The sequence below is a fragment of the Sinocyclocheilus rhinocerous genome, unplaced genomic scaffold, assembly GCF_001515625.1.
Source record: "Sinocyclocheilus rhinocerous isolate Xijiao unplaced genomic scaffold, SAMN03320098_v1.1 scaffold1563, whole genome shotgun sequence".
Taxonomy (NCBI): domain Eukaryota; kingdom Metazoa; phylum Chordata; class Actinopteri; order Cypriniformes; family Cyprinidae; genus Sinocyclocheilus; species Sinocyclocheilus rhinocerous.
In genome coordinates, this window is record NW_015656185.1 from 608,616 (window position 1) to 634,726 (window position 26,111).

At 39.4% G+C, this 26,111-nt stretch overlaps 1 protein-coding gene across 1 annotated transcript in view; it reads left to right on the plus strand.

Annotated features, from left to right (window-relative positions):
• Positions 1-26,111, plus strand: part of LOC107719850 (retinoic acid receptor beta-like) — a 92,097-nt gene that overhangs the window by 7,648 nt on the left and 58,338 nt on the right. Inside the window, exon 2 of the mRNA XM_016527388.1 lies at positions 7,974-8,122. Within this exon, the coding sequence (XP_016382874.1) occupies positions 7,974-8,122 (149 nt within the window). The remainder of the gene's footprint in view (positions 1-7,973; positions 8,123-26,111) is intronic.

A 26,111-nucleotide genomic window follows, 5' to 3' on the forward strand; every position in this document is an offset into this window, starting at 1 on the left:
GTCGTCTGGCAGCCCCTCTGCTCGCCCTCAGCCCACCATCAGTTCGGTGCGAGCTCCGTGGGTCTGCCATCCTCCATCGTCACAGTGGTTGCAGAATCCCTGGCCTCCGCCTCCAACCTCTTAAGCCCCGGACTCCGCCTCGGCCCATCGACCCAGCGGCTCCACCATGGCTAGCTTATCGCCAGTGCCACTCCTGACCCAGAGCCCAGGCCACCATCTCCCCGCGGTATGGAGCTTAAGCCCGAGCCCACCGATGACGGAGAGCCCGAGCCCGCCGCGACCGACGAGCCATCGCTTCAAGGAGCGACAGAGCTGACGATCGCTGCAGTGCTGGAGCTGCTGATGATGTCAGACCAGATGTGAGAGCCGGCTACAACGCCCGCCACGAGGGAGAAAGCCATGGACAGAGTGAGCGCGGAGAGGAGCTCCACCCCCTGCACCGTGGCTGAGGGTGAGCTGAGAAGGGATTTGGGTGAAGGGAAAGCGGAGGAAAACTTAATTGACTTATATACCGACCTGCCCCCTTTCCTCCCTCCTCCGTCGGTGACCTCTGTCCCTCCCGTTCCTGAGTTTAGCCCAGAGAGGGCACCTGTTCCCACGTCCAGCCCAGAGAGGGCTCCTGTCCCTAAGTTAAGCCCCTCAGTCCTCTGTCGCTCCGGCTCCTCCGCGGCCTTCCGGATCCCCGCCTTCGCATCGGTCACCGGAGCCATCAGTTCCACCTCGGCCCTCCGGATCCTCTTCGTCACCCTGGCTCATCGGCTCTACGTCTCCACCTTGGGCTCCTCCGCCGCCAATTGTCAGCCCTTCCTCCTCCATGGCATTATGGCTGTGGGCTGGGTCCCACCTGGCGCCGCATCCTCCAAGTTCCTCCCTCCGTCTGATCCGCCCTGGACTCTGTCTGCTGGCCCCCTCCCGGGTGGCCGTCGTTCTCCTGAGCCTCCTCCCAAGTTCCCAACCGTCCCTCCTTCTGTTGTTTCTTCAGCGAGAGGACACGCCTTCCGGGAGGGGGGCGATATGTCAGAAATATGGACTGTCTGTGTTGTGATTTTCTCCCCATATGCCTTCCATGACCTAGTTTTCTCTTGTGTGTGACGTGCCCATATATGGTTTCCTTCCTGTTCCTGTTCCTATTGTGTTTCTTTGAGTCCAGGTGTGTCTCGTCATCCCCTCGTTTAGTCGTGTACTTAAGCCCAGTGTTTCCTGTGTCTAGCGTGCTGTGTTAAACGTCTAATCCCGATGCTACATGTGTGTGTCTCCTGGCTACCCTGTGTTTCCCTCCAGTTTGGATCATTAAAGACTGTTTTCCTTCAACTCCTTCGTCTTGGCGCTCCTTCGTTCCTCCACAGTAGCAGTTGTGACAGCAAAGTAGTGTCCGAATGTATATTCTTTTAAAGTATATTATTTCTGAAATAAATGTTCTTTTTTAACATTATGGTAAAGTGTACTTCTTTTTCACAAGGGCACTCATGCTTTCTACTTCTCATATTATTTTCAACATTAGACATAAGGGCTTTTCACACTGCGCTTAACCCCAGGTTATTGTCATTCAAAACACCGCTTTTAACTCCGGGTAGAGAAACGTTTCACACTTAGAAGCAGGGTTAGCACCACTTTTTACCCGGGGTTATGAAACCCTCCTCCAGAGCAGGGATAGCACCACTTTTGCGGTGTTAATCCTTTATTGTGGAGCCGAACTTGTACAGAGTGAAACGATGCGGTGTTAGAATGTTACAGCTAGATATTTAGCAACAGACACCTAATCACGTGCCTCATATTCACATACTGTAGAGAGTCATGGAAATACTGCACATTGTCTAAAATAGTTGTTTAAATGGTGAAGGAAAGCACGTCAGGAGTGAAAAAGAGCCCGTTTCATTCTTACCTTTATAGTCTACTGAAAATTCCATTGATATTACAGTCAGCAATATATAATACGAGGATGCACAGTGCTAGGGACATACAGTGTGAAATGTCAGCTTATGAATACCAGGATTAATTGTTAACCCTGGGTAAATTGTGAGCAGTGTGAAATGTGAAGCAAGATAACACGGTATTAAGTTTTCCCATGGTTTAGAATGACCCAGGGTTAAATATTTCAACTGTGAAATGACCTATAATGTTTTATTATACAATATTTAATTGCTTTTCACTACTTTAAAAGCTTATAAAAAACTTGTGCAAGACTCGTGCAAAGCTGCTTCTAATGTGGTGTATGCTGCATGAGACTGTTTCCTCGAACTTTGGTCTACTGGATGTTATTTAAGCAAGTAGGCATGTGCATTTGTTTGTATGTATGTGGTCTTACGTACTAATTGTATTGATATAGAGCTTAAATATGTGCAGGACTGTAATCAAAAACTAGATTTCTGTTTGCACATGCAAAACAAAATGCTTGTTGTGGGCAGTTTCAAGAGTGTTGCTAGATAACCCAGGTCAGCAGAGTCCACCATAAAGTTTCTATGATATTCTGATCTCTAGCTTAGACCTTCCTTCAGTTAAATATGTGGTCTTATTGTTCACCAGGTAAAAAGTCTGATCACTTAAGAGAAGTAACAGCACACCCTCACAAGACACCTGATAACTCATACCAAAACCAAACTAATTTTCAGTTAGTTCAAATGTTGACCAAACACCTCTAAATATGTTTTGTTTAAGCTATGATCACGTAACTATATTCTCCCTCAGAGAGTTCAGACTTCAGGAACATTCTCTCAGGGACGAACAGGAAATGCCTGTCACTCCTCTCTCTCTCTCCCTCTCTCTCTCCCTCTCTCCATTTGTCTTTTTTTTCTTTTTTCCATGTGGTTATACTTGTGTTTATTTTTTTTGCATTCAGTTATGTTAAGTATCTCATGTATTCTGGTGAGTTGCCACTATGGAAACATTTGCTTTTGTTTTGTATGGCATACAGAACAAAAGAGGTATAATTACAGAGGCACATTTCAGAAGACACATACCAAGCGGACAAAGATGTACTAACAAACACTGTGATTGTTCCTAGACTTGTTTACATAAATATATAACCGTGCTTCTGTCTATCATTGCAGTTTTAACTAGTCTACTATACAACCCTTATTATTTATTTCATTGTTTTTTTTAATCATCATTACAAAAATAATGTTTAACAGTTAAAATTATTTGTAATGATTTGTTTGTTGTATTTGTTTTCATTTCTATTCTCAGTACGATATTACAATCTAGGCAGTAGCAATAAGAAATATAAAAACACAAGCAGCTAAACACCGTAACAAGCTTAACTGAATAGCGGAACAGAAGTTTTAACTCTGCAGTCTTATTATACATTAAAAAAGAACTGGTAGCCAGCAAAAAGAGTTTCTTGTCCTAAACTTTTCAGACATAAAGGTAACATACAATTAAATTTGAACACGTCTTGTTTTCATGCTTGCCCATTTTTCTAACATTTCATCAAAGGGCGTGGATCGTGCAACTGCGTGCTCTATTGATATGAGTGCCAGATCAGATTGCAGATCATTTTTTATAAGTTTTAGTTTACTGAATGACCTCTCTGCAGAGGCCACTGTGACATGCATGGTAAGGAACACTCTTAATAGAACAACCAAATTCGGGAATAATGATTCAAGGTTTCTCTGAAGAATGAAGTTAAGTTTTTCAATTGCGGTTTTGCACGCATATAGAAGGCCGCTTGCACTAGACTTCTTGAATTAGGTCGTTCGACACATCCCGCGACGTTGCTGCACAGCACCTTGCGGATTCTTCTAAATCCTCCTTTGACATTTCACTCATATGCAAAATGAAACGAAATTTCTCTGAATATTCCCCAGATTTTCAAATCTGGTGTTGAGTTCACTGCTTATGGTGTCATAAGCATTGCATAAACACCGTTTGTTTGAACTGAAGTTGGGTGTCCTGGTGCCCTGGTTTATAGGGTGACCATATTTTATTTTTCCAAAAAGAGGACAGTGTGTGTGGGGGGGGGGTTCACCTAAAGGTATTTGTGTGTGTGTGTTTGTTTGCTTGTTTTGTTTTTATAATAAATAAAAACAAAACAAGTTTGAATAGAAAAAGTGTTAGAATGCTAGTGTTCTATGCTGTGTTATGCTAGTGTTAGAAGGTCATTATTTATAATAAATAAAAAGAAAATAAGTAGAAAGTAAGAACAGAGAATGCTAGTGTTAAAGGCAAATTTTTTCTTTTTAAATAAAACAAGTAGTTAGAATAAAAAAAAAACAAGCAGATAAAATTACAATTAGCATTAGAATAGAGAGTGCTAGAGTTAGAGGGTCAAATAAAGATGAAAGAGATGTGTTTTCAGTGCTCATTCAAAAGGGATTTAAATACTCCTCATACTGAGAGCGGCTCCCTGATGTGGCAAAATTATGTACAATATTAGAATGTTTAAAGGAGTGGAGGACATGAAAATCGCGGGAGCAAAACACATGTTGCGGGAGCAGGCGGCAATGGTCAGAGATTCAGTGGCAGCGGGATTAAGAAAACAGCCAAATCCCGGACATTTTGGACGATTAAGAAATCCCGGCCGGATGCATTTTTTTAGCTCCAAAAAGAGGACATGTACATGGAAAAGAGGACGTATGGTCACCCTATGCTAATCTGCTGTCCCGTTTCGCTGCTAGTGTCCGCACTGAGGCCATAACAATTAGCATGTTCAGTCTGTCCCTGTCTGTCACTACAATCATCTCCAATATTTTGTTTATTCTGATTTGTAAGAACCCAGTTCGTAAGGCAAACTTTCATTCTTTTAATGTATTCATCTCTAGTTTTTTTTTACGTTTTGGCTTTGGTGCTCCTGACAGGTGTTTCTTTCCATCCATCGTGTTATTTTTTGTGCGGTTGCCGGTTAACGTCATGCGCTGTATTTTGAAGTGATGAGAGCTTGCTCACATTCACTTCTTACTTTCTATAATTTAATTTTTAAATTTTATTTTACTGCTATTTTATTAGTTAACGTGTTCTTGTATGTAAAAAAAATATTTATTTTTAATTATTAAAAAAAAAAAAAATAATCGACCAAAGTCGTGATTTGGGGCCCCCTAGCGTCCTGGGCCCATATGCCCAGCATACTCTGCATCCCCCATAACGGAGCCCCATATGTTACTATGTTACTTTAAGTGGAATTTTTACCCTGAGCCGTGCCTAATTTGTGACCTTGATATATGCAAATTGAAAATAAAATAGCTTAATAAAATTATAAGAATAAAAATAACATTTATTAATCTGGACACTTCACTGCTTATTGGTAGTTAATAAATCTTAAAATAATAGTATTATATTACTAGTACAATTCTAATAGTAGTATACTAGTGTAATAGTAATAGTATTGTATTAAAATAATAACTTGCTTTAACTGTGGTAGTTTTAAGTTCATTTAAATTCCTTTCAGTGTCCTGCAGAAGCATTTTATCCTATTGGGTATATCCTATACCAGAAATCCTCTCAGGACTGAACTGAATTTTTTTTTAGTTTTTTTATTTTTTTTGTATTATCCACATCTGCAATTCCCATCTGGATCCATTTGGAAATCCCTTTAGGATTGGTTGGTAGAAATTCCAATAGGATCCTGTGCACATTCCTTCAGAATTGTTATTCTCATTCCCATTCTCTCTCTCTTTCCGTGGCAGTCGACCAGTCAGACCTGTCTCTGGGTTGACTGTGTGCATCAGCAGTGCTGTTTTCAGTTTATTTTCACCCCATTGAGTGAATAGTCTGGAATGGGTGTGAGAGTTTCCTGTTTGACCCTGCGGTGGGTTCAGCCAGAGGGTAAGAGTTCAGTGAGACAAGTCATGAGACTTTCTGTAACCGCACAGCTCACCGTTTCTGCTGCCCTCTTTCTGGCCTGTCTGTCATTGTCCTTTACTCATCTACTGGCTGCTCTGTGCATGTTAGCATGCGGGAAGTCGCCCGGCCACTTCGATGAGATTTAATCACCCAGAAAATGGAGAGAGGTTCCTATGCACCTCATGTGGTGAATGTAGCCTGCCACCAGAAAGAGTAAATGGAAATGCCTTTATGTGCCTCATATGCGTCCGCAGGTGGCCTGAACCTCTCGTCTATGCATTGCGTTTCAAATAAACAGTAATGAGTGAAATGTAAGAATGATTATTTATATTCTGCAGATGTCATCTTTCTTCTTCTCTCTGGTGTAATAACCCAGAGTTATAATGGAAGAATTGTGTTTTTTTGCCTACAGTGCTACAATTATGATTTTGTTATAAATGTGCTGCCGTCGGCCTTTCTATGTGGAGTTTGCATTTAAGATGGATGGATGTGCTGAATATAGCTATTCATGTTAATGAACACTTAATGTAGCAAAAATAGCTTAAAGTATCTAACATAGTAGATACTTGCAAAGAACAAGTAAGCAGTTATCTGTCATTGCTGCACTGACTTCAGTACAGCTATGGCTCATTGAGTGGAGAAACACTATAAACATAATTTGATGGACTGGTGTGCATGATAGTCCTGGACTCCATCTGCTGTGGAGGTTCATTTGGAGGATAAGGACCACTCTTTGCAAGTCAAGTCAAGTCACCTTTATTTGTATAGTGCTTTATACAATACAGATTGTGTCAAAGCAGCTTTTTTTGTCAATAATGCAAGAGGACAATAACAGGGTAATTTTTCCAGCTAAAGTCAGTTCATTGATGATTCAGTGATGTCATCATCCAGTTCAACTCTCTTCCAATAGTTTCTGTGCAATCAGTCAAGCATCCCCAACTAAGCAAGCCAAAGGTGACAGCGGCAAGAAACCAAAACTCCATCGGTGACAGAATGGAGAAAAACCCTTGGGAGAAACCAGGCTCAGTTCTCCTCTGGCCAGACGAAACCAGCATGGTGTGGTTTAATTCCAGGCTGCAACACAAGTCAGATTGTGCAGAGGACTCGTCTGGTTCCCGTGGTCTTGTCCCGATGGCCGTCTAGTTGACACAGTCTTCGTAGGGGATCTGTCTCTAGGGCTCATCAACAGCTGACATCCCTAAACTTTAGTGCTGTTGAAAGTTATATTTCAGTTTGAAACTTATAAAAAATATTGAAACAAAGGCTTATAAAAGACTTTTTATTATCTACAAAGGCATCTGTTTTCCCAAAGAAGAAAACAGATCTCTTTGTTTTGAAGGTTGTCGAGTATAAAGAGCATTTAAAAGATCTTCATACTCCTAAAACTGCTGAATCAAATGTAAACACGTACCCAGGTCAAGGTCTCTCGGAAAATTAAACTTCTTAAGCCTGAGGCTAATTCAGCTTCAACGACATGCCCTTGTTATTCTGCACACACAAACACAACTACTCAACACAGCGTTCTTTGCTTGAGGAATCAATCTCGTCCACTGACAATAAGCGTAGTCTCTTTATCCTGTTACTCTCTCAAATAAGACAGTCGTTTGTCCTCAGTAATGTTGTTTACTAAACTGATGTGCTCAGAAGTGCGTTAAAAAATCAATCCGAGCAAGTCTTGTTGCTTTGGATCATAGAGACGGAGCGCTGTTTAGAAGCCTGCTTTTTGATTTGTGGCTATCAGCCATGTGCTACTATGATTCCATCAAGATACGACAGATTGAAATCAGTCTATCTTGTCCTATAAACCAACTTTAATAATTCAGAAGCATAGCTGTCAGCTACAGCTGGGCAATATATTAAATATTTACAGTGTATTTGCAATGATTTTGTTGCTTATAAATGTATAAATCATTGTCAGTCATTGTGTGTGGGGGGGGGGGGACTTTTGTGTTCGATTATTTATGTTTATTAAAATGTTTTAGTAGCAATACTCACCATCTTATTTGTTATTATTTTCATAGCACATTCAAATGTATTCTGACCCCTCCTTTTTAGTTCAGCTTAATGTTGCAACCTTATGCTGTAATACTAATGCTAAAAAAAATAAAAATATATAAAATTGAATTTTTTTTTATATTTTTCTCAGACTCGAGTTTTCATCTCAATCATCACCAGTTATGTTTTTTGTCTCTCTACAGCCATTGAGACTCAGAGCACCAGTTCTGAGGAATTGGTCCCCAGTCCTCCATCACCTCTACCCCCTCCTCGTATCTACAAACCTTGCTTCGTCTGCGATGACAAGTCCTCGGGGTACCACTATGGTGTCAGTGCCTGTGAAGGCTGCAAGGTAAACATGCTATTCATCCTTTCATCCCACCAAATGGAACCCATAAAATAAATATTCAAGTTTTCTCGCCTGCACAGTCTACTGTCCTGGCCTCAGGTGTGCCCTCTAAACAAAATAACGTTCAAACCCATTTGTGTTCAATTATTTACACAGTGAGTGCTGTTGAATTTCAGGCTAAGGTAAATTATGTTTAATTTTGTCTGCCAGTCTGGTGGATTAATGCAGGTTTCACGGGTTCTTGCAGAATATCTCAATATGAACACTCATTTTCTACATTCACATGTGCCAGTGTTTGGGATTGACATGCACATTTACTAACAGGTGTGAGTCTCAAAATGTCCTGTTCACACAACAGCTTAAAATAGAGGCTTGAATACATGCAATGGAAGTCAGTTTATATTCTATTTGTGACTATAACCTGTAACCATAGCAACAGTGATTAAAGTAATATCAAGTTTTATCGCACTTGACACAACAAGAGTCCAAATTCCTCTGTCAAATCTTAATTAACAGACAGTAGCTTTTATACCTTAGTGACAGCAGATCATTTGTGTCATGAGCAAACCACAAAACAGGAGCAGCTCCTGTGCACTGAATCTAAAACCTTCAGATAACACACAGCTTATGTCTGCGTCTATCAAGGTGGAATCAGATTCCAGAAAAGATCAGATGCTCTCCAACAGAAGCCACATTAAAATCCAATAACACATCTGAATAAAACAACTCTGTTTTGCTGTGCATTTACAGAATGCTACCCACTGATGCACTGCATCATCCACTTATTCTTCTCCTTTCTTCTTATTGTTTTCAATAATTTTTTTTAAATCCATTTTTGATCACACTTTATTTTAAGGTCCAGTTTTTACTATGAGTAACTATTAACTACTGTTAAGTTTAGGTATGGGTTAAGGGATCTAAAATGTGGTCATGCAGAATAAGGCATATTAATATATGCTTTATAAGTACTAATAAACAGCCAATATGCTAGTAATATGCATGCTAGTTAACAGTGAGAATTGGTCCATAAAATAAAGTGTTACCCAATTTTTAAGTGATCATCTGTTATGATTATTTTATTATTATTTAAAATATTTTTTATGTAAAGCACCTTGAATTACCATTGTGTATGAAATTATTTATAAACTTTATGAAAATAAAATAAACTTGCCTTGCCTTGACACTGTCTCTCGTCCCACACTGCAAACTCACTCTCTTGTCCTACAAACACAAGTGGCACTATCGATTGGGGTGAAAATAACCTCTGAGAACTTCAGGATTTATATTAATGTACTGCTGCAGCATTCATCTTGTTAAATTATCTTTTTCTTAGCTGAATTTTAAAATATAATATACAGGTAACATTAGAATAGGTTAAAAAAAACTCAGTACTCAATATTTCAGATTTTATTAGGGAAAGATCCCCCCCTGCGTATAAGTGATCTAAAAAAGAAATGACCAAATAACTACTAATTAATTTATCTCAGTAACCTCCTCTTATTGGACATTTTCAGGCAAGGAATAGATTAGTCATAACTAGCAAAAATGCCTAGGAATGAAAGAAGCAAGCCATTCAAGGCTGTGTGTTATACAGGTTATAGTAGCAGTGGTCACTGTAGTGCTGTTACAGCTGCAGGAAGAAGATGAGTTGCAGTGTGACTCTAACTGCAGGCTTTGAATAGAAAAGTAATCCAGAATCAAAACAAGAGGAAGACAACAGAGCAAGGATACAGCAAACGGTACCAAAACACATTTAGACATAAGCTGAAAGAAACGGAGGGCTATAAATACACAGGATAACAAGAAACAAAGCTAGAAACAAGGTAAGGGTAATCTGTAACCAAGGAAACAAATGAAAAACATGAAGAAAGTAACACAGAAAATATGAAATACAAACTCCATAGGAATCTCAGAACACAGAGCAAAGTTTTGCAATTTTCAATAAAGAGATTAACAAGTAATTTCGATTAATAAACTGAATAAATAGTTCTTCCACCACGTAAAATATATTTAATTATTTAACTGCAGGCTGTTCACTGTTCCCTATTAATGTAGCAACATTATTTAATTTCAACAATTAATTAATATAGAATGTGCAAATAAGCAGGTCTGTCTACAACACCTTGAGTATTCACGTGTTGTTAAATTATAAAAAAAAAAACTTAAAATCTTCAAGTCTTCGAGTATTTTAGGTCAAAGGGGTGTGGCTGACAAAAACAAAACTTTAGGACTCCCTGCATTACATGAACAAACATTAATATACGTGAAAACATCAATGACATTACACATTCAAGGTTTTCAGGTTTTCAATATTTTTGTCTATGAGTCAGATATGATGAAGACATAGTGTTTCACAGCTGTATATCAGCAGTGTTTAGTAAGTTGCATGATTATTTCTCTCATACATGGTCGAATTGACCGAGAGGTGTTTTTGGCCCCGAATTTAGAAGCATGGATCACAAATTTATTTACATGACCTTTACATGGCCAGGAAGGAAAAATTAAAAGAGAAAAAAAAAGAAAAAGCCATTGTGTGAATAATAAGTTATCATGTAATCTGTTAAAAAGTAACAGTAATCTAATTATGACCATTTTAAAATGTAATATAATCAAATTACAAGTACTTAATTTTTGTAATCTGATAACATAATTCTGATGAATCCAGATATGTGTGAGCCCTGTGATGGACTGGCCCACACCTGTGGCCCAAGATGCTGGGACAGGCTCCAGCATCCCCACGACCCTATTTAGGACAAGCATATAATCAATAGATTAATCAAAATAATCATTAGTTGCGGCCCAACTTGAGAATATGATTATTGTAGCCGTTATTAGACTTACATATCCATATACACACTCATTCTGCATCATGTGACGAGAGAGAAGGGGAAGCAAAATTAGCTTATCCAGGCCAGACTGCCTTAGAATGGGTGACATTAACAGCTTCGAATGAGGATTAGAATAAGAATTATAGGATGTTTCTGTGTCATATACAGTATACGTCCCTCTGGGCACAGCGCCATTGTAAGGAACTTCTAAGGATGAACTTCATGGAATAATAGGCGAGTCGAGGGTGCTGTATAGCCACAGTATCTAAAATCACACACACACAAATAAGTAAATAATTCAGTGTAATTTAAGCTGTTTTACTCATGGGGACCAAAAACCTGTTTTTACTATCCTTGTGGGGACATTTGAACACCTGAACACACACATACACACACATTTCAAGTATATAATACAGAGCCATGCATGTTTCTCTGCTGTCGAAAAAAAAAAGGCAAAATGTTAATTGTGTGTGTCTGACATGGGCATGCTTTGTTGCATTTGGATGCTGGTGTGCTGGATATACTGTCACAAAGACACATAAATCTATAACCACAAACACACACTCTAGTACATGATAGGCTGGTTGCACTAGATTTGAAGCCTGCAGCAAATATTTAGGCAATAGGATACTGTATAATGTCACTCTCCAAGGCTTCTGTTTTGAATAAATAATAAATTATAAATAATGGAAGTGTTAAATATACCACACACTTATGTTTCTGACACTGTGCACCATGCAACGTGTCTTTTTATTATAAGTGGGATTTTTTTTTAAAGGGATGTGCAATTTTATCGTTTTGACTTCTCAATAAATCAACTGAGTGCTCTAACAGAAAAGAGTAGTTATCGGGGTGAATTCTGTCTATATTATTATTATTTATAATGATTATTATTATTTTAAATTGAAGCTCTATGCAGTGTTCAGGCATACTCTTAAATTTGGTCAATCTTTTAACTTTTCAAGTTTTTGCCCCATAAATGCATCTGATTTCTAATTCTCTGCCTGGTGATTCACACACATAAAGCCAAGAAGAATGTGAGCCCAAAGATACAACTGATGCATGTGGCTCTCTTCTGCTCATTTGCATCATTTGCCATGAGCATGCTTTGTTTGATATTGGGTTAGAGATCTGATTTGAATTGGTAACATAGTGAGGAAACATATGGCTGAGCATACGTTTATGCATATGCATACAGAAAAGACACATCTCAAGCTAAGCCAAATAAAGGCGCCAGACTTTGACATTGGCATCTTTCTGACATGTGTCCTCTGTCTTTCTGTTGCTTTAAACTTGCTGTCCCTAACAAGTTTTCGGAAACTTTAAGACATTAAGAACACTTTGAATCGAGGATGAATTGCTGGCATCTCTTTCTTTTCTGTTACCTGGATGTGCACTGTGTTCACAGTGCAAGTTATAAACAAACCGTTACAAAGCAACAATACCTTCTGAGGTGGAGTTTTTGTGGATTGAGCACATATTGCACTCTGTAACTGGCTGAAAACACTATTTTGAGCACAAGCACAGCTCATTCACTTTGAAACTGCAGGTTCCATATTTAATTAAATCACAGCCTTTGCGGTTTATTAATCATTGCTTTTATGACAACAAGGCCATATCATAATTGTGATTTTTCACAGCCCTACTTTCATACTGCTTTGAATTAATAATTACCTTGAAATATACATTTATGAAATGATTAAGGAAAGGCAATGAAAATGAATAATGCATAATTTATAATTAATTCTAAAGTGAGGGTCATATAATGACTCAAGTATTACCAAATACTTCAGAGGGGATTACTAATTATTTGGATCGGTATTCTAAAGTGAAAAGCATGATAACTCCCAAATATTGACTGAAGTCAACTTTCAAAATGGAGTTTATGGAGTTTTTGTTTACAAATTTTTTTTTTTTTTTTTTGAAAGATGTTTAGTCAGCTGAACGTTTGTCATGTTGTTAAACAACAGTACAATCCACTGAACACACTACTTCTGTCTCTCACGGCCTCATTTTCATTTCTGTAAAAAATTAAATATGGCGCTACTCTGACAAAGGTCTATTGTACTTTTGAAATTACGTATTATGATGTACTTAAGTCCCACTTAAAAATCATTAAGTCCAGCTAACTGCATAATGAATTTAAACTATAATATATTTTCATTTAATTTCAAATAACATGTAACTATGCATCCAAAAACATTACATTCAGTACTCTTTTTTTTTTTAAATATGCTAAAGTGTACTTCTTTTCACAAGGAATTGTATAGACTATGAAAGAAATATGCCTTTTAATTTCTTTGTAATACCACCAGCATTCAGCATTTTTAAAATAAAATTGCAGTGCAACTTAAACTGCAGCTTTCAGGAAAATGCTGTCCACAAGTTTTGCCCCACCATAGAAGCAAGGTCTGCATCATATTGCTTGACTCGCACTTTTAATTATCTTATTGATGTGGACATTAAAATTCTGCATTAGACTTCAATATACTTTAAGGAGTTTTAAACAGTGTTCTCCTTGACCTTCACGAGTTAATGTGTGTAGAGAATTTATGCATTACCTTATTCAATTAAAGGGAAAGTTCACACCAAAATGAAAATTCTGTCATTAATTACTCACCCTCATGTCGTTCCAAACCTGTAAGACCTTCGTTCATCTTCAGAACACAAATTAAAATATTTTTGATGAAATGCAGAGCGCTTTCTGACCCTCCGTAGACAGCAACAGAACTACCGAGTTCAAGATCCAGAAACGTACTGTAGTAAGAACTGGCCCCCCGACTGAGCCTGGTTTCTCCCAGGGTTTTTTCTCCATTTCTGTCACCGATGGAGTTTTGGTTCCTTGCCACTGTCGCCTTTTTGGCTTGTTTAGTTGGGGATGCTTAATTTCTGACAATATTGTTGACTTGATTGTTATGCCTGTTATTAATGCCATCATCTTTTATATCAAATACTGATATTTAATCAACAAATTCAGTTAGAATAATAAGACACTGTAGGGCTATCACCAAATCAAATTAAATCAATATCAACAAGATCCATTGATCCACACTGCAGAAATGGCCTTTAGGTCTGTAAATATACAGTATTTTTCTAACTATGGTATTTGTATTATGCTGTCCTTATTATGTCCCCTTACTCATTTAAAAAAACCCTTAACTGTCACCGTCCCACCTGTGGGATGCTTGGCGCTCTTTTTTGTTGTTGTCCTTTTTCTATATCAAATCTTTTAGTAATCATCATAAATTATATATCATTTGAGAGCTTAGAAGCCCAAGATTCATCCTGTGATAACCATTTTGAAATCAGACATTGCTTTACCATGGAAATGGTACTTTAAAATGTTTTGGCGGTCTCCTCCCCCTTAGTGGGCGGTGTCAAGTGTCATATTACAAAATGCATTACGGTCTTTTAGAATCAAACCTTTTTATAATCTTGACAACAAACATATCATTGGAATGGAATGGAGTCTCAGGATTCCATCCATATTTGGTGGTAAGTAATAAGTAATAAGTATACAGAGAAATCTAGACATTTGTGACAGAAAAATTAATTTAAAAAATTCAATGGAGTTTGGATGGCACCCGGTGGCTGTTTGTGGTATAACGGCCTAAATAAAATCTCACAGGAACCTCAATTTTTTTCATATCAACTTCAAATTTGGAACATAACTTATTTAGACATAAGGGTTTAATTTTATACCAATTTTAGCGTAAAACCTGTTATGTAAAATATTTATTATATATAAAATAAAATAAAAAATAGTATAGTGTGTTCATAAATTACAACAATTTAAGTTTGGATAGTGCACTTTCATGCCTATTTTAAAAAATGGGGGGTGACAGTTAAGGGGTTAACATTTAATACAACATACATTGAGATCAGTTTGCAACCACACCTGTTAAGCTTGCGCTGCTCTGTCTGTTAGCACAAGCTGATAAATGGATCTCATGGTCTGGCTGCTTTTGGAGTGTTTGCCATTTCATGTTTCTCATATGCTACAGAAATGGCAGTACGTAATCAAAGAGAGTTGAGCCAATTTGATGTTGCACCAATGCGACCAAAGTGTAATGTAATTAGTTGCACCAGCAGGAACAAATCTCACACAATGCAACAGTTAAGTCTCTTTATGCCACTTAAATAAAGCTGCGAACATTGAGTGCATGAAGTATACAGAATTTAACGATTTGTTTAAATAAGTGTATCATCTGGGTATTTGAAGTGCACTTCTTGGAATTTTCAGTGTGATCACTCACTGTTTATACTGCAAAACAGCAGAGTGGCTTAGTATTCAAACTGGAATGTACCTGAGGTGTTGCAGGATTAATCTCTTTATTTTAGATGTGAGAAGTGCACAGTTTCTGGATGCCCCATCTATGATTCTGGGACAGGAAACTTTCTAGAGCTGAGGTATCCGTATCGTAGAGACACAGAGAACAGATATAGAAGAAGACGCCGTTTTTGAACTTCCAAAGCTCTGGCATCACTTGATCATCAAAGAAAGTGAGTCTGAAATGAGGATTGGCTTTAGAGACTCCAGAAGTGGCTCCACCATTAGCAACTGACACTTTAAAAAAAAAAATATTTGATTAACCCTGTAATCCTATTTGTTTGTTTGGATCAAAAGGTGTGTATTTTGGACATGAGGTGCACCAAGTTGTGCTCTGATCTATTCAGATGCGGCACTTCTTTTAATTTACTGTCCACAATCTTTGGGGAAAAAACACTTCAGCATACTTTTTAAAAATTACTTAGGTTACACTTTACTTTAAGGTGTCCTTGTCACAGTGTAATTATGCATTTAAGTACTGAGTAATTTTAATTAACTACAAGTACTTACTATATGCTTAGGGTTAGGATTTGGGTTTGGCTTAGGGTTACTTGCATGTAATTATGCATAATTAATTGTTATTATAATAGTAAGTACATGTTACATGTGTAACAAGGACACCTTAAAATAAAGTGTTACCATTACTTATATGGAAGTGACGCATGTTAATTGTGATTAAATTAAAATATATTAGGTGTTTTTGACTTAAAAACCTCTCTGTGAAATTTTTATAATTACTTCTATTGTCTTTGAAATAGTTAACGTGTACATAACTAATTGAAGTAAAATCACAATTATGATATGGCTCGGTTTACATTAAAAGTAAATGTAAAAGTAATGATTAATATACTGCAAAAGGATGTGATTTAAATAAATAAATATGGAACCTGTTTCAAAGTGAATCAGTTGTGCTTACACACTGCTTCAAATTATAATCAAGTGCTTTGCATTTAAGTGCTTTGCATGCTTTAAATCATGACAAAAAATTATTAAAACATAATGATTTAAAACGTTCTTTAATGTACAATCTCTAAGAGAAATGTGTCCAAGTGATTGTGGGAAAAAAAAAAAACTTTTTAAAAGTGTACATAAGTGTGTTCAGATACAGTCATTGTAACATACTGATTTAAAATGTAGAAACATGGTCATGAAAGTGTACTCTTTTTAAATACATATATGAAATACATTTAAGTGCTCTTTTTCACGAAGCCAAGCTTGATAACTTTGAAAGAAGTGCTACAAGTGAATCTATAATCTAAACAAAAAGCAGTACTTCAAGTTTTTTATTTTAATTTATTGAACTTAAGTAAACTTCAAGTTTATTTTTCAAGTACACCTTATGAAGTAAGTATCAAATCAATGTACTAGCAGCATACTTGTAAAGGTTTCAAAAATTTTTGGAAGTAAATTGGCCCAATTTTAAGTTCATAAAAGTATTTTTAAGTGAAAAAGATCAGGTTCACCCATGCACTATTTAAGTTATTCTATTCCACCTAAAGCTGATTTGTTACTGTAAATTTTAATATGTACGTTTAAAAGATATGTAAAACATATGCTGGAGTACTACCTCATATCTCTGATAAGTACAGAAAATGTAGACTGAAAATATATGTACTTTATTTTAAAATGCGTGTACTAATGGTGTACATTTCTTTTTTTGCGAGGATAGATGGGATGAGATAAGTAACTCAATTAACATGTACCATTTGCAGTAGATTTGAGAGAAAAACAGCATAATAAGCTGAATGATTTCTGTCATGCTGATGAAGAAAGAAATAACATGAAGGTTAAAAGATTGGAATTGAGAGTGTAGCAACTTCCTAGATTCCTAGACACTTTCTTCTTCACACAGTTCCGAATCCAACTCAGGTCATTTCCATTTGATTCTTATTTCCTATCCAATTAAAGAGGAAACAGGCCAAAAAAATAGGCCACTTCTGTATTCTTAAAAAATACAACTGGTGCCATTTTGCATCTCAATTTTCAATTATAAGTAAAATAAAATCAGATAATTGCAGTATTTATGCTACTTTCACTTTGTATACAATTGTTTTGTACATTGTTGGATTATTTGGATTACGATTCAAGAAAATATACGTGTAAGATTTTAAAACAGCGGTGTAATAATTAGTAGTACGAGTTTACATTATTCTTTCTTACATGTCCGTCTTGTTTGAACTTGTTTTTCAGACTACTAAAGTGAATTCGCTTTAAATATTATATAGGTCATGCCCTGTAATTTTACGTGATAGTTATTTGTCAGTAATACAAATGATCGTGTGGCTGACTGATCGGCTGACATTAGGTACGCAGAGTTTGTGTGATCATGTCTGTGCATGTGTGAGACCAGACATTTGGCACTGTTTCAGATCCATATCTCTCTTTGTTAAGTGCCAAGCCTTACACACGCTTACTACCCAGGCTTTCCCACCGATCCACTTCAGTTTCATCAAACTTTAATGCCATGTCATCCAGCCGTACAGACCCAGTATAAAGTGGTTTCATGTTACGCCATTGTTCCCTGAACTTCAGCAGTAAATGGCTTCTTGAAAATGTCCAAAGATTTTGGTTCTGTCTGCTGTGTAATTCGGTCTGACGGAGCTGTTTGTGAACCTTTCTTACAGTGAGGGACACTGGAAGTCTTTTGGGTCTGTCACTGATATGTACTGCCTAGGATATGAGGCTTAGACCCCTGTACACCTGCCATTTAATCAGACTAATGCTCATTTATGGAAACAAGGGTAAATGTTACTACTCAGAAGTTACTCTTTTATAGCTAAGGAGACTAAATTGAGTTCTCAGTTAAGGTTAAATGTTGACAAGTAAAATGAGACAATTATCTAATGCTAATAGACTAGCACATGAGATTGCCACAGTGCATTACCATTTTTTAAGAACTGTGAGGGGTGTAGAATTACTCAAGCCATCTGTGTTGTTCACCATTTCCAAGAATGAGATAAGAGCTCATTGGATCGCTCCTTAGAGACCTATAGAGCAAGAGCACAAGGGAGGTGTAACCTACAGTCTCTTGTCTATTTGGCCATTAAAAGCGTTCTTTTTGACAACAGCTATTCAATTCTTACTCTGTTATCTTTTGTGGTTTTATGTTCTTGGAGGGGCAAAGACAAAAAGGCTTCATTTGATCAAGACTTGTCTTGTTAGCTGTGACAGGACCTGACCATGACATCCCTTTCTCACATGATCAGCAGAAATACAGACATCCCAAAGACTCCACCACTCTGCTACTGCTACTCAGAATGAATTAAAATGAATTCTGTCTCTCTCTAGCATCTCTGTCTGAAACTAAAGGCCCAGATGTTCTTCAAGCAAAATTGAAGAACAGACTGGTGTGATGTCATTTTGTACTAAATTTGGCCAAAACAAAGTTTGTTTGAAATTATTTTCGGTAGTTGAAAACAGCTCATCAAAGAAAACGTTCTGGTAAACTTCATTTCGGCTTGTAAATACCTTCAAACTACAATGGGTCTGTGATAATAGCGTGCAGCACATATTTAAATATTTTTCCAAACAGTGCTTCCAGCAGTGTGGGCAGCCTCAAAATGTTCAAAAAACAGTATACCATTGCTTCTTTCAACTCCTGAGTGAAGAAGGAAAAGAAACTTTGCTGTAATTATGTCGGGGACTTAAAGAGTCAAAGCAGGCCTTCTTTCTGTAACTTCCTCCCATTTTTAGAGGTGTTACCAAAGTCCCTTTAAGGCAAGTCATTTCACTCGCCGGCCATCTTTGAAACGCCTCTCGGGCATGCAAATGCAGCTCCTATCTATTTGAATGGGGAAATTCTCTATGAATGGGGAAATTAACATCAAATTCTCCAAAACTGTTCGCCAAGCTTACGATTAAATTTCATATTTGAAATCACCAGTGAAATCTGACAACAACTGTCTCATAAATGTTGCTTCTTGTGTTCCAATAGCGTTAAAAAAAAGCCTTTTTTTCAGGCTAGACCAAAATGCTGACTGTTTCTATAGCAACCGGGACTTCTAACAGCAGCTGCAGGGACACAATGACTTTGCCGTTTAGCGATTGGCTCTTTTACTCAGAAAGCGGGGCTTCCTTCGACAGGGCGGCAATATTGAGCGTTGCATTTTTCCCCATTCAAAACTATACAAGTGACACGTCTTGGGTATTCTATAGTCTTTGGTGTTACTTAGGGTTAGGGATTTAAACAAACTCCCTAATTTTGTGCCTGGTGAGCGATGAAAATGGCAAAGAAATCACAGAGAATTATATTGGCCTTAGTAAGGGCAGTGCCATGTTTATTTTTGACAAAAGAAATGGGGGATAGAAGTACTGTCAGGATTGGACCTGTTTTGTCATGTGTTTCAGTTCCTGTTTTGCCTTATTTGGTCATGTTCCTGTCCTCGTTTAGTTTGATTATGTTCCATTGATGTCACCTGTGTTCCCCAATCATCCCCTGTATAAAAGTCCTAGTCTGTTCAGTTTGTGTTTGTCAGGTCTACGCGTTCTCTACGTGTGTTGGCTCATGCTCCCATTGTGGATTATCTCCTGTGTTTCTTGATTAAAGACTGTTAAACGTCTCCTCGTGACTCCAGCGTGTTCCCTCAACAGCGTAGCGTGACAGAAGACCTGACCCAAAAATTGTTACCTCTGTGTTTTCCTCGTTTTTCCCAGTATCTTTTTTTTCCGTTGTGTTCCCTGGATGGATGCCCTTCTTCGCCCTGAATATCTCCTCTTCCTGCTGGAGCAGGGGGACAAAGCTCTCGAGGACCATACTAGACTGTTCCAGCTGCTAGCAAGCACCACCAGCTACCCGGATGACGCGCTCTGTGCGTTATACGACGCCAGTCTAAACATTGAGTGCAGAGCGCCGTCGTACGAAGATGGTCTTTGAGAGGATTTTGGCGCGTTTGTGGAGTGGATTCTGGCGAGAAACGGGTCAGACCCACTCCGGACCCAGAGCCCAGCCCACCATCTACCCACTGTGCGGAGAGCTAAAGCCCAAGCCCACCGATGACGGAGAGCCATTTCCTGCCACGATCAGTGAGCCAGCGCAAAGCCGAGCGACTGAGCAGAGGATCGCCCCGGACGTAGAGCTGAATCCGTCAGACCAGGTGCAAGAGCACCGTGCGAATAGGGCTCTAGTCTGTTCAGTTTGTGTTTGTCAGGTCTACTCGTTCTCTACGTGTGTTGGCTCAAGCTCCCATTGTGGATTATCTCCTGTGTTTCTTGATTAAAGACTGTTAAACGTTTTCCTCATGACTCCAGCATGTTCCCTCAACAGCGTACCGTGACAAGTACAGTATTTTCAAAATACTGTGTAAATGTGTAAGTCTTTTCCTTACAGCATCGTTTTAATTTGAGTAAAATTCAGTACGGAATCCACACTGCCTAAAGTCTATTGAAAGAGGAACAAGAACCGTATGCAGAGACCTAAGAACACCCTAAAACCACCTAATAATGCCCTAGCAGCCTTGAACACCGTAGGAGCCTGCTTAGTAATGTACTAAACCACCCATCACCAAAGCAACATGCCTTAGTCAAACAACTGCATCTGAATATCACAGAGACATGACTAGGCTTTTTTGGATGTAGGAAGCTTAAAGGCCCAGGCCCAGGAGGGGCACAGAGTAGCAAGGGGCCTGACCAAACTTTGTGCCAAAATACTTTATCAAAAAGACATAGGAATGATTTTTTCCCCAAAGCCGAGCGACTGAGCAGAGGATCGCCCCGGACGTAGAGCTGAATCCGCGGCTGAGCTGAGTATGGCATGGCGAATGTGCCACACCGAAGAGGTGAGGGCTCCAGTCCCCGAATCCAGTCCAGAGCGCCATCCTGTTCCCGTGTTCAGCCTAGAGGGGGCTCCCGATCCAGAGTTTATATTGTGTTGTGTTTAAGGGTTAAAGAAAATGTCCATGAACTTAACAGAAAATGTCCTGACAGAAAATTACCAATACCAGGACCTTTTCAGTTTTCTACTGATTTTATTTTTCTTACACTGTAGCAACACACAAACAAACCTCTCTTAGCAATGCCCTGGCAATGAATCAAAACAGCCGATAATTTTGATTTTAGTTTCAAATGGGCAAGCACTACTCATATTTTCATTTTCTTTTGAACATGAATATATGTTCAAATGTTAATGTTTCCTAATCTGTACTTCTGTTATTTTTTTTCTCAGTGTCTCTATTTCTCTCTCTGGTCTCCTGTGTCCTCTCTATTTTCGTTACCCATGATAAGATGTCTGTGCGATTAGGACTGAAATATGATCCTGTCCTGGGCCCGTACTGAATGCTTAGACAACACAAAATGCCAGAGCAAGCGGGACGGAATGGAGAATAGAAGTGGGGTGGGAGGTAAATAATTGATGAGCGACACTTTCGTTTTTTTAATCTGTAAATGAGAAGCCCAGACACACTATCTGTACCCCATTAAGATAACAAGATGGAAGATAATGATCCTAGTCAAGACACAGTTTACATTGACAGAGCTCCTCAGGTATAGCATTCAGTTTTTGTTAGACGCTTTTGTTAAGGATGGATAAACCATGTGAAGTGAACCAGCACTTATCTCCATATCACTACAGAGAGCTGGACAATCATCAAAGATCCTCTCACACACAGACAGATCTTGCATTATCTTGTCCATTAATCTGTGCCGTTTACATGCCACTTGTTGTAAGTCATCTGAGAACAGAAAAGTCTACAGAAGGAACCTCAGCCAGGTGAGCAGCCAGTTATCAAAGAAACAGGACACACTGTTCAACATAATCTGACATCTTCTGTACAGCAGGGGGATCCTTGTAGCCTTGAGGGATTTGTAGTAATATTTTTTTTTCACAGTACACACCTTTTTTTTCATTCAATTCAGTTTGGACTTCAGAAATGAGTAAAATATTTTTTGCCATGGGTGGCAAAGATTTTAGCATCACAGCTAAAAAGTGCTGGCATAGAATAAAATATTCATTCCCGGATTTTAAGAATCAATATTGAGATATTTCAAATGATCTTGACTTATCGGGGAAAAACAAAACGTCTTTGTTACTATTGTAACTTCCATTCCCTGATGGATGGAGTGAGATGTTGTGTCGATGTAGTGACACTAGAGGTTGCCCTTAGGAGCCCCAAACACCACTGAAGATTCAGAAAAAGATTCAGAATTTGCCTGCCACTCTCCCAGACATATGGGTATAAAAGGATGCAGCTTGTTACATTCATTCAGGTTTGTGGTGAGGAGCCATTTCAGTGGGTAGTTCAGTGTTGTTGAAGGAGGGACGCACTGTTTCTTTCCCTTCATTAGGGAAAGCAGGACACAATAGTAACCAAAGACTTTACCTATCTGTCACTCACTCAACATTGTGTTGATGGAGTGACACTAGGGGTCTCTATACTAACCACCATAACCAGCTGAACTGTTATGAGGTTTGGCAATGCAGATGCAGGCAGGCCGATGCATGTCCAATAACAAACGCACAGTGCCCGTGTCATAACCCCTCCCAACACACAAAGTAATTTGGCATAGTCCCACCACTACAAGGGAGCGGTAAAAAACCATACTTACAAGAGGTCGTTCCAGCTGTTTCTGCCTTTTTTTTCAGACATTTGCACTGGGGAAAGGTGTTTGTTTTCCTATGCAGAAAAAAAGAACACTGTGGAGACCACATTCTGCTGAAAGGAGATTAACCTGTGGAAAATACATCACATGGACTTACAAGCAGGAAGTGCCACATGTGGAAAGAAGTCTCTGTGGTGGGTCCTGCCTGAGAAGGGGGAAGACAAGAGAGTTTACCTACAGGGAAACCAAACAGTCGGAAATACATCATATGGGATTACTGTTAGGGAATCAGCACATCAGAATCAGAATCAGAATGAGCTTTATTGCCAGGTATGTTTACACATACGAGGAATTTGTTTTCGTGACAGAAGTGCAATTAACCCAAGTACAAGGGCTCATCTGAAAAGGGCAATAGCATATGTAGTGGGCCGGTAGCAAAATTCCTCTGCCGAATTGGCTACTGATGAGTGCTGGATACAATACACTATCTGTATTGTATAAAGCGCTATATAAATAAAGGTGACTTGACTTGGAGAATAGGAAGGGGTCCAGGGTTCCCCAGACATGGAGAACTCACATGGATGAAAAAGCACACATTAATCATTTCAGAGAGGGGTAAGGTGCTGAATGCAAGTGAAACTCCCATCCAGTTGCCTGAAAATTACCTATTTGTACCCATTAATACTCAAGAAAAAAATTGGGATCTTTTGAAAATCTTGCAAAAGTATTGAGTATAGCCCAGCCTGCCACTCTGCAAAGCCATAGTGGAGTGTCCTCGCACTCCAAGGCAGCAAGCACACACTGGTCATACTAATGATAGGGCTAGGTCTGCCTCGTCATGAGGAAGTACTTGCAAGTTCACCACTTGATTTCTAAAAAGGTGGATCTTTGGACACATTGCCGGTCGAGGGTTTAGGGCAACATAAGAGTATTCGGGGCCTAACTCAAGGCACTCTTTGCTAACAGAGAGCACTTGTAAGTCTCCAACCCTCTTAATAGAGATGAGCACGGCTGAATCTAAGGGCTCAAACAGAGCTCTTTGTAGAACTTTCAGCACCAAAGAGAGCTCTCAAGAGGGAATAAGGCATGGCCTTGGAGGATTTAATCTCACCGCACCTCTGAGGAACCAAAAAATCAGGTGTGCTTCCTGATTGCATGGCGATGTGCTGCTGTTAGCGGCAAAATACACCTTCAAGATGGAGGGGCATAACCAAACTGATAGTGCATTCCTGTGGATCTTTGCCCTGGGAAGAACACCAATTAACAAAATAATGCCACTTCAAAGCATACAGCTGCCTCATAGAGGGTGCTTTGGCTTAAGTGATAGTGTATATCACTCCTGGTGATAGCCAACTTAGACTTTTCACATCCCATCCAGGGCCAAGATGTGGAGGCTCCAGAGGTCTGTGTGAGGGTACCAGATTGTGCCCTGCCCCTGAGAAAGAAGATTGTTCCTGAGGGGGATTTGCCAAGGTGAGGCTGTCAAGAGGAGCATGAGCTCCGAAAACCAAGTCTGGCTGGGCCAGTAAGGTGCAGCCAGCAAGACTTGTTCTTCTTCCTCCCCAATCTTGCACAGCATCTGTGCAATCAGGTTCACTGGGAGAAATGCATATTTGCACACTCCCTGGGACCAGCTGTGTGTCAGAGCATCTGTGTCGAGCTTCAGTCAGGAAATACCATGCATAGCAGTGGAACAGGCTCTATCCTATCCTTTGCCAGAAAAACTTATCTTCGCACGCAGGGCAGACACGTCTTCGCCTCGCACCGAGGTGAAAAGGATGCTATTGAACCTGGGTGGGCGCCTGGTGAACTGAATCATGTAAAAGAGTCATTGTTCTGATGAGCCAGGGTGATGGATTTGAAAGCTTTAAACCACACACCCAACCTCTGTGCGAGGGGCACCAAGGGAACAGCAGTTCTTGTTTGTATGACTTAGCAGTGGTGGATGCATCGTGGTGAGACAAAGGAGATGCTGCCAGGTCAGAAACTATCATTCCAGATCTTGTGATTCTGGACATAAAGGAATTGATACACCTACCTTGCTCCGGGCCTGCAATGGGATGGGTCTGTGACGGTTGATGACACATTTACCTGACTGTGAGTGCAGTGTAAGCACCACAGCTGAGCGCTCGTGAGCTGTCGTGAGAATGAGGGCCATATGTATTGATTATGTGTGTGTGACTCAGGAATGCTTTAAAGTCCATCTGGGATTCTTAGCACCGGGCTGGCGGTCAGGCAGTGTCACTTTCCTGTGGGGAGCCTTCCATTGGAGCCGGGCAGCCGGCTAGGGCCGTGGCAGAGCCAGTGCAGCAGCCACAAGTGGGGGACCTCGGCAGTGGGCAGATGAGGAGCAGGACTTCTGTGGTCTGAAGCTGGCGGCCGAGTCACACCGGAAGGATATGTTTATTTGTATCCGTCTGTTTCTTCACCACTGAGAACTGCTGGGCAAAGTCCTCTAGTTTGTCACCAAATAGGCCCACATGGGAGAAAGGAGCACCAAGCGGGTGACAGATCCTTTTCCTATTTAGCGCCCAAACTCTGGAACAATCTACCTAGCGTTGTTCGGGAGGCAGACACACTCTGTCAGTTTAAATCTAGATTAAAAACCCATCTCTTTAACCTGGCATACAGGCCTGGCATACAGACCATCGCATTTCTATAATTCAGATCCGTTAAAGGATTGCTAGGCTGCATTTATTAGGTCAACTGGAACCGGGAACACTTCCCATAACATCCAATGTATACGTTACATCGTAAGAAGAATGGCATCTACGCTAATATTAGTCTCTTTCATTCTTATTCAGAGGTCACCGTAGCCATACGGATCCAGTCCATATCCAGTCCAGATGGTGGATCAGCACCTAGAGATGACCTCTACAGCCCTGAATGTCAGCGGAGACCACGTCAACTAGATGCGTCCCAGAGACAGATCCCCTGCGAATACCTCATCACCTCGACGACCATCGGCACAAGACCACGGGAATCAGACAAGACTTCTGCACCTGTGTTGCAGCCTGGAATTAACATTTACATTTGGTCATTTAGCAGACGCTTTTATCCAAAGCGACTTACAAATGAGGACAATGGAAGCAATCAAAATCAACAAAAGAGCAATGATATACAAGTCCTATAACAAGTCTCAGTTAGCTTAACGCAGTACACGTAGCAAGGGTTTTTTAAATAATATAATAAATAAAAAGAAAACAGATAGAATAGAAAAAAAATAGAGCAAGCTAGTGTCAGAGGCCATTTTTGCTTTTATTAATTGTATAATAAATAAAAAGAAAACAAATAGATAGAA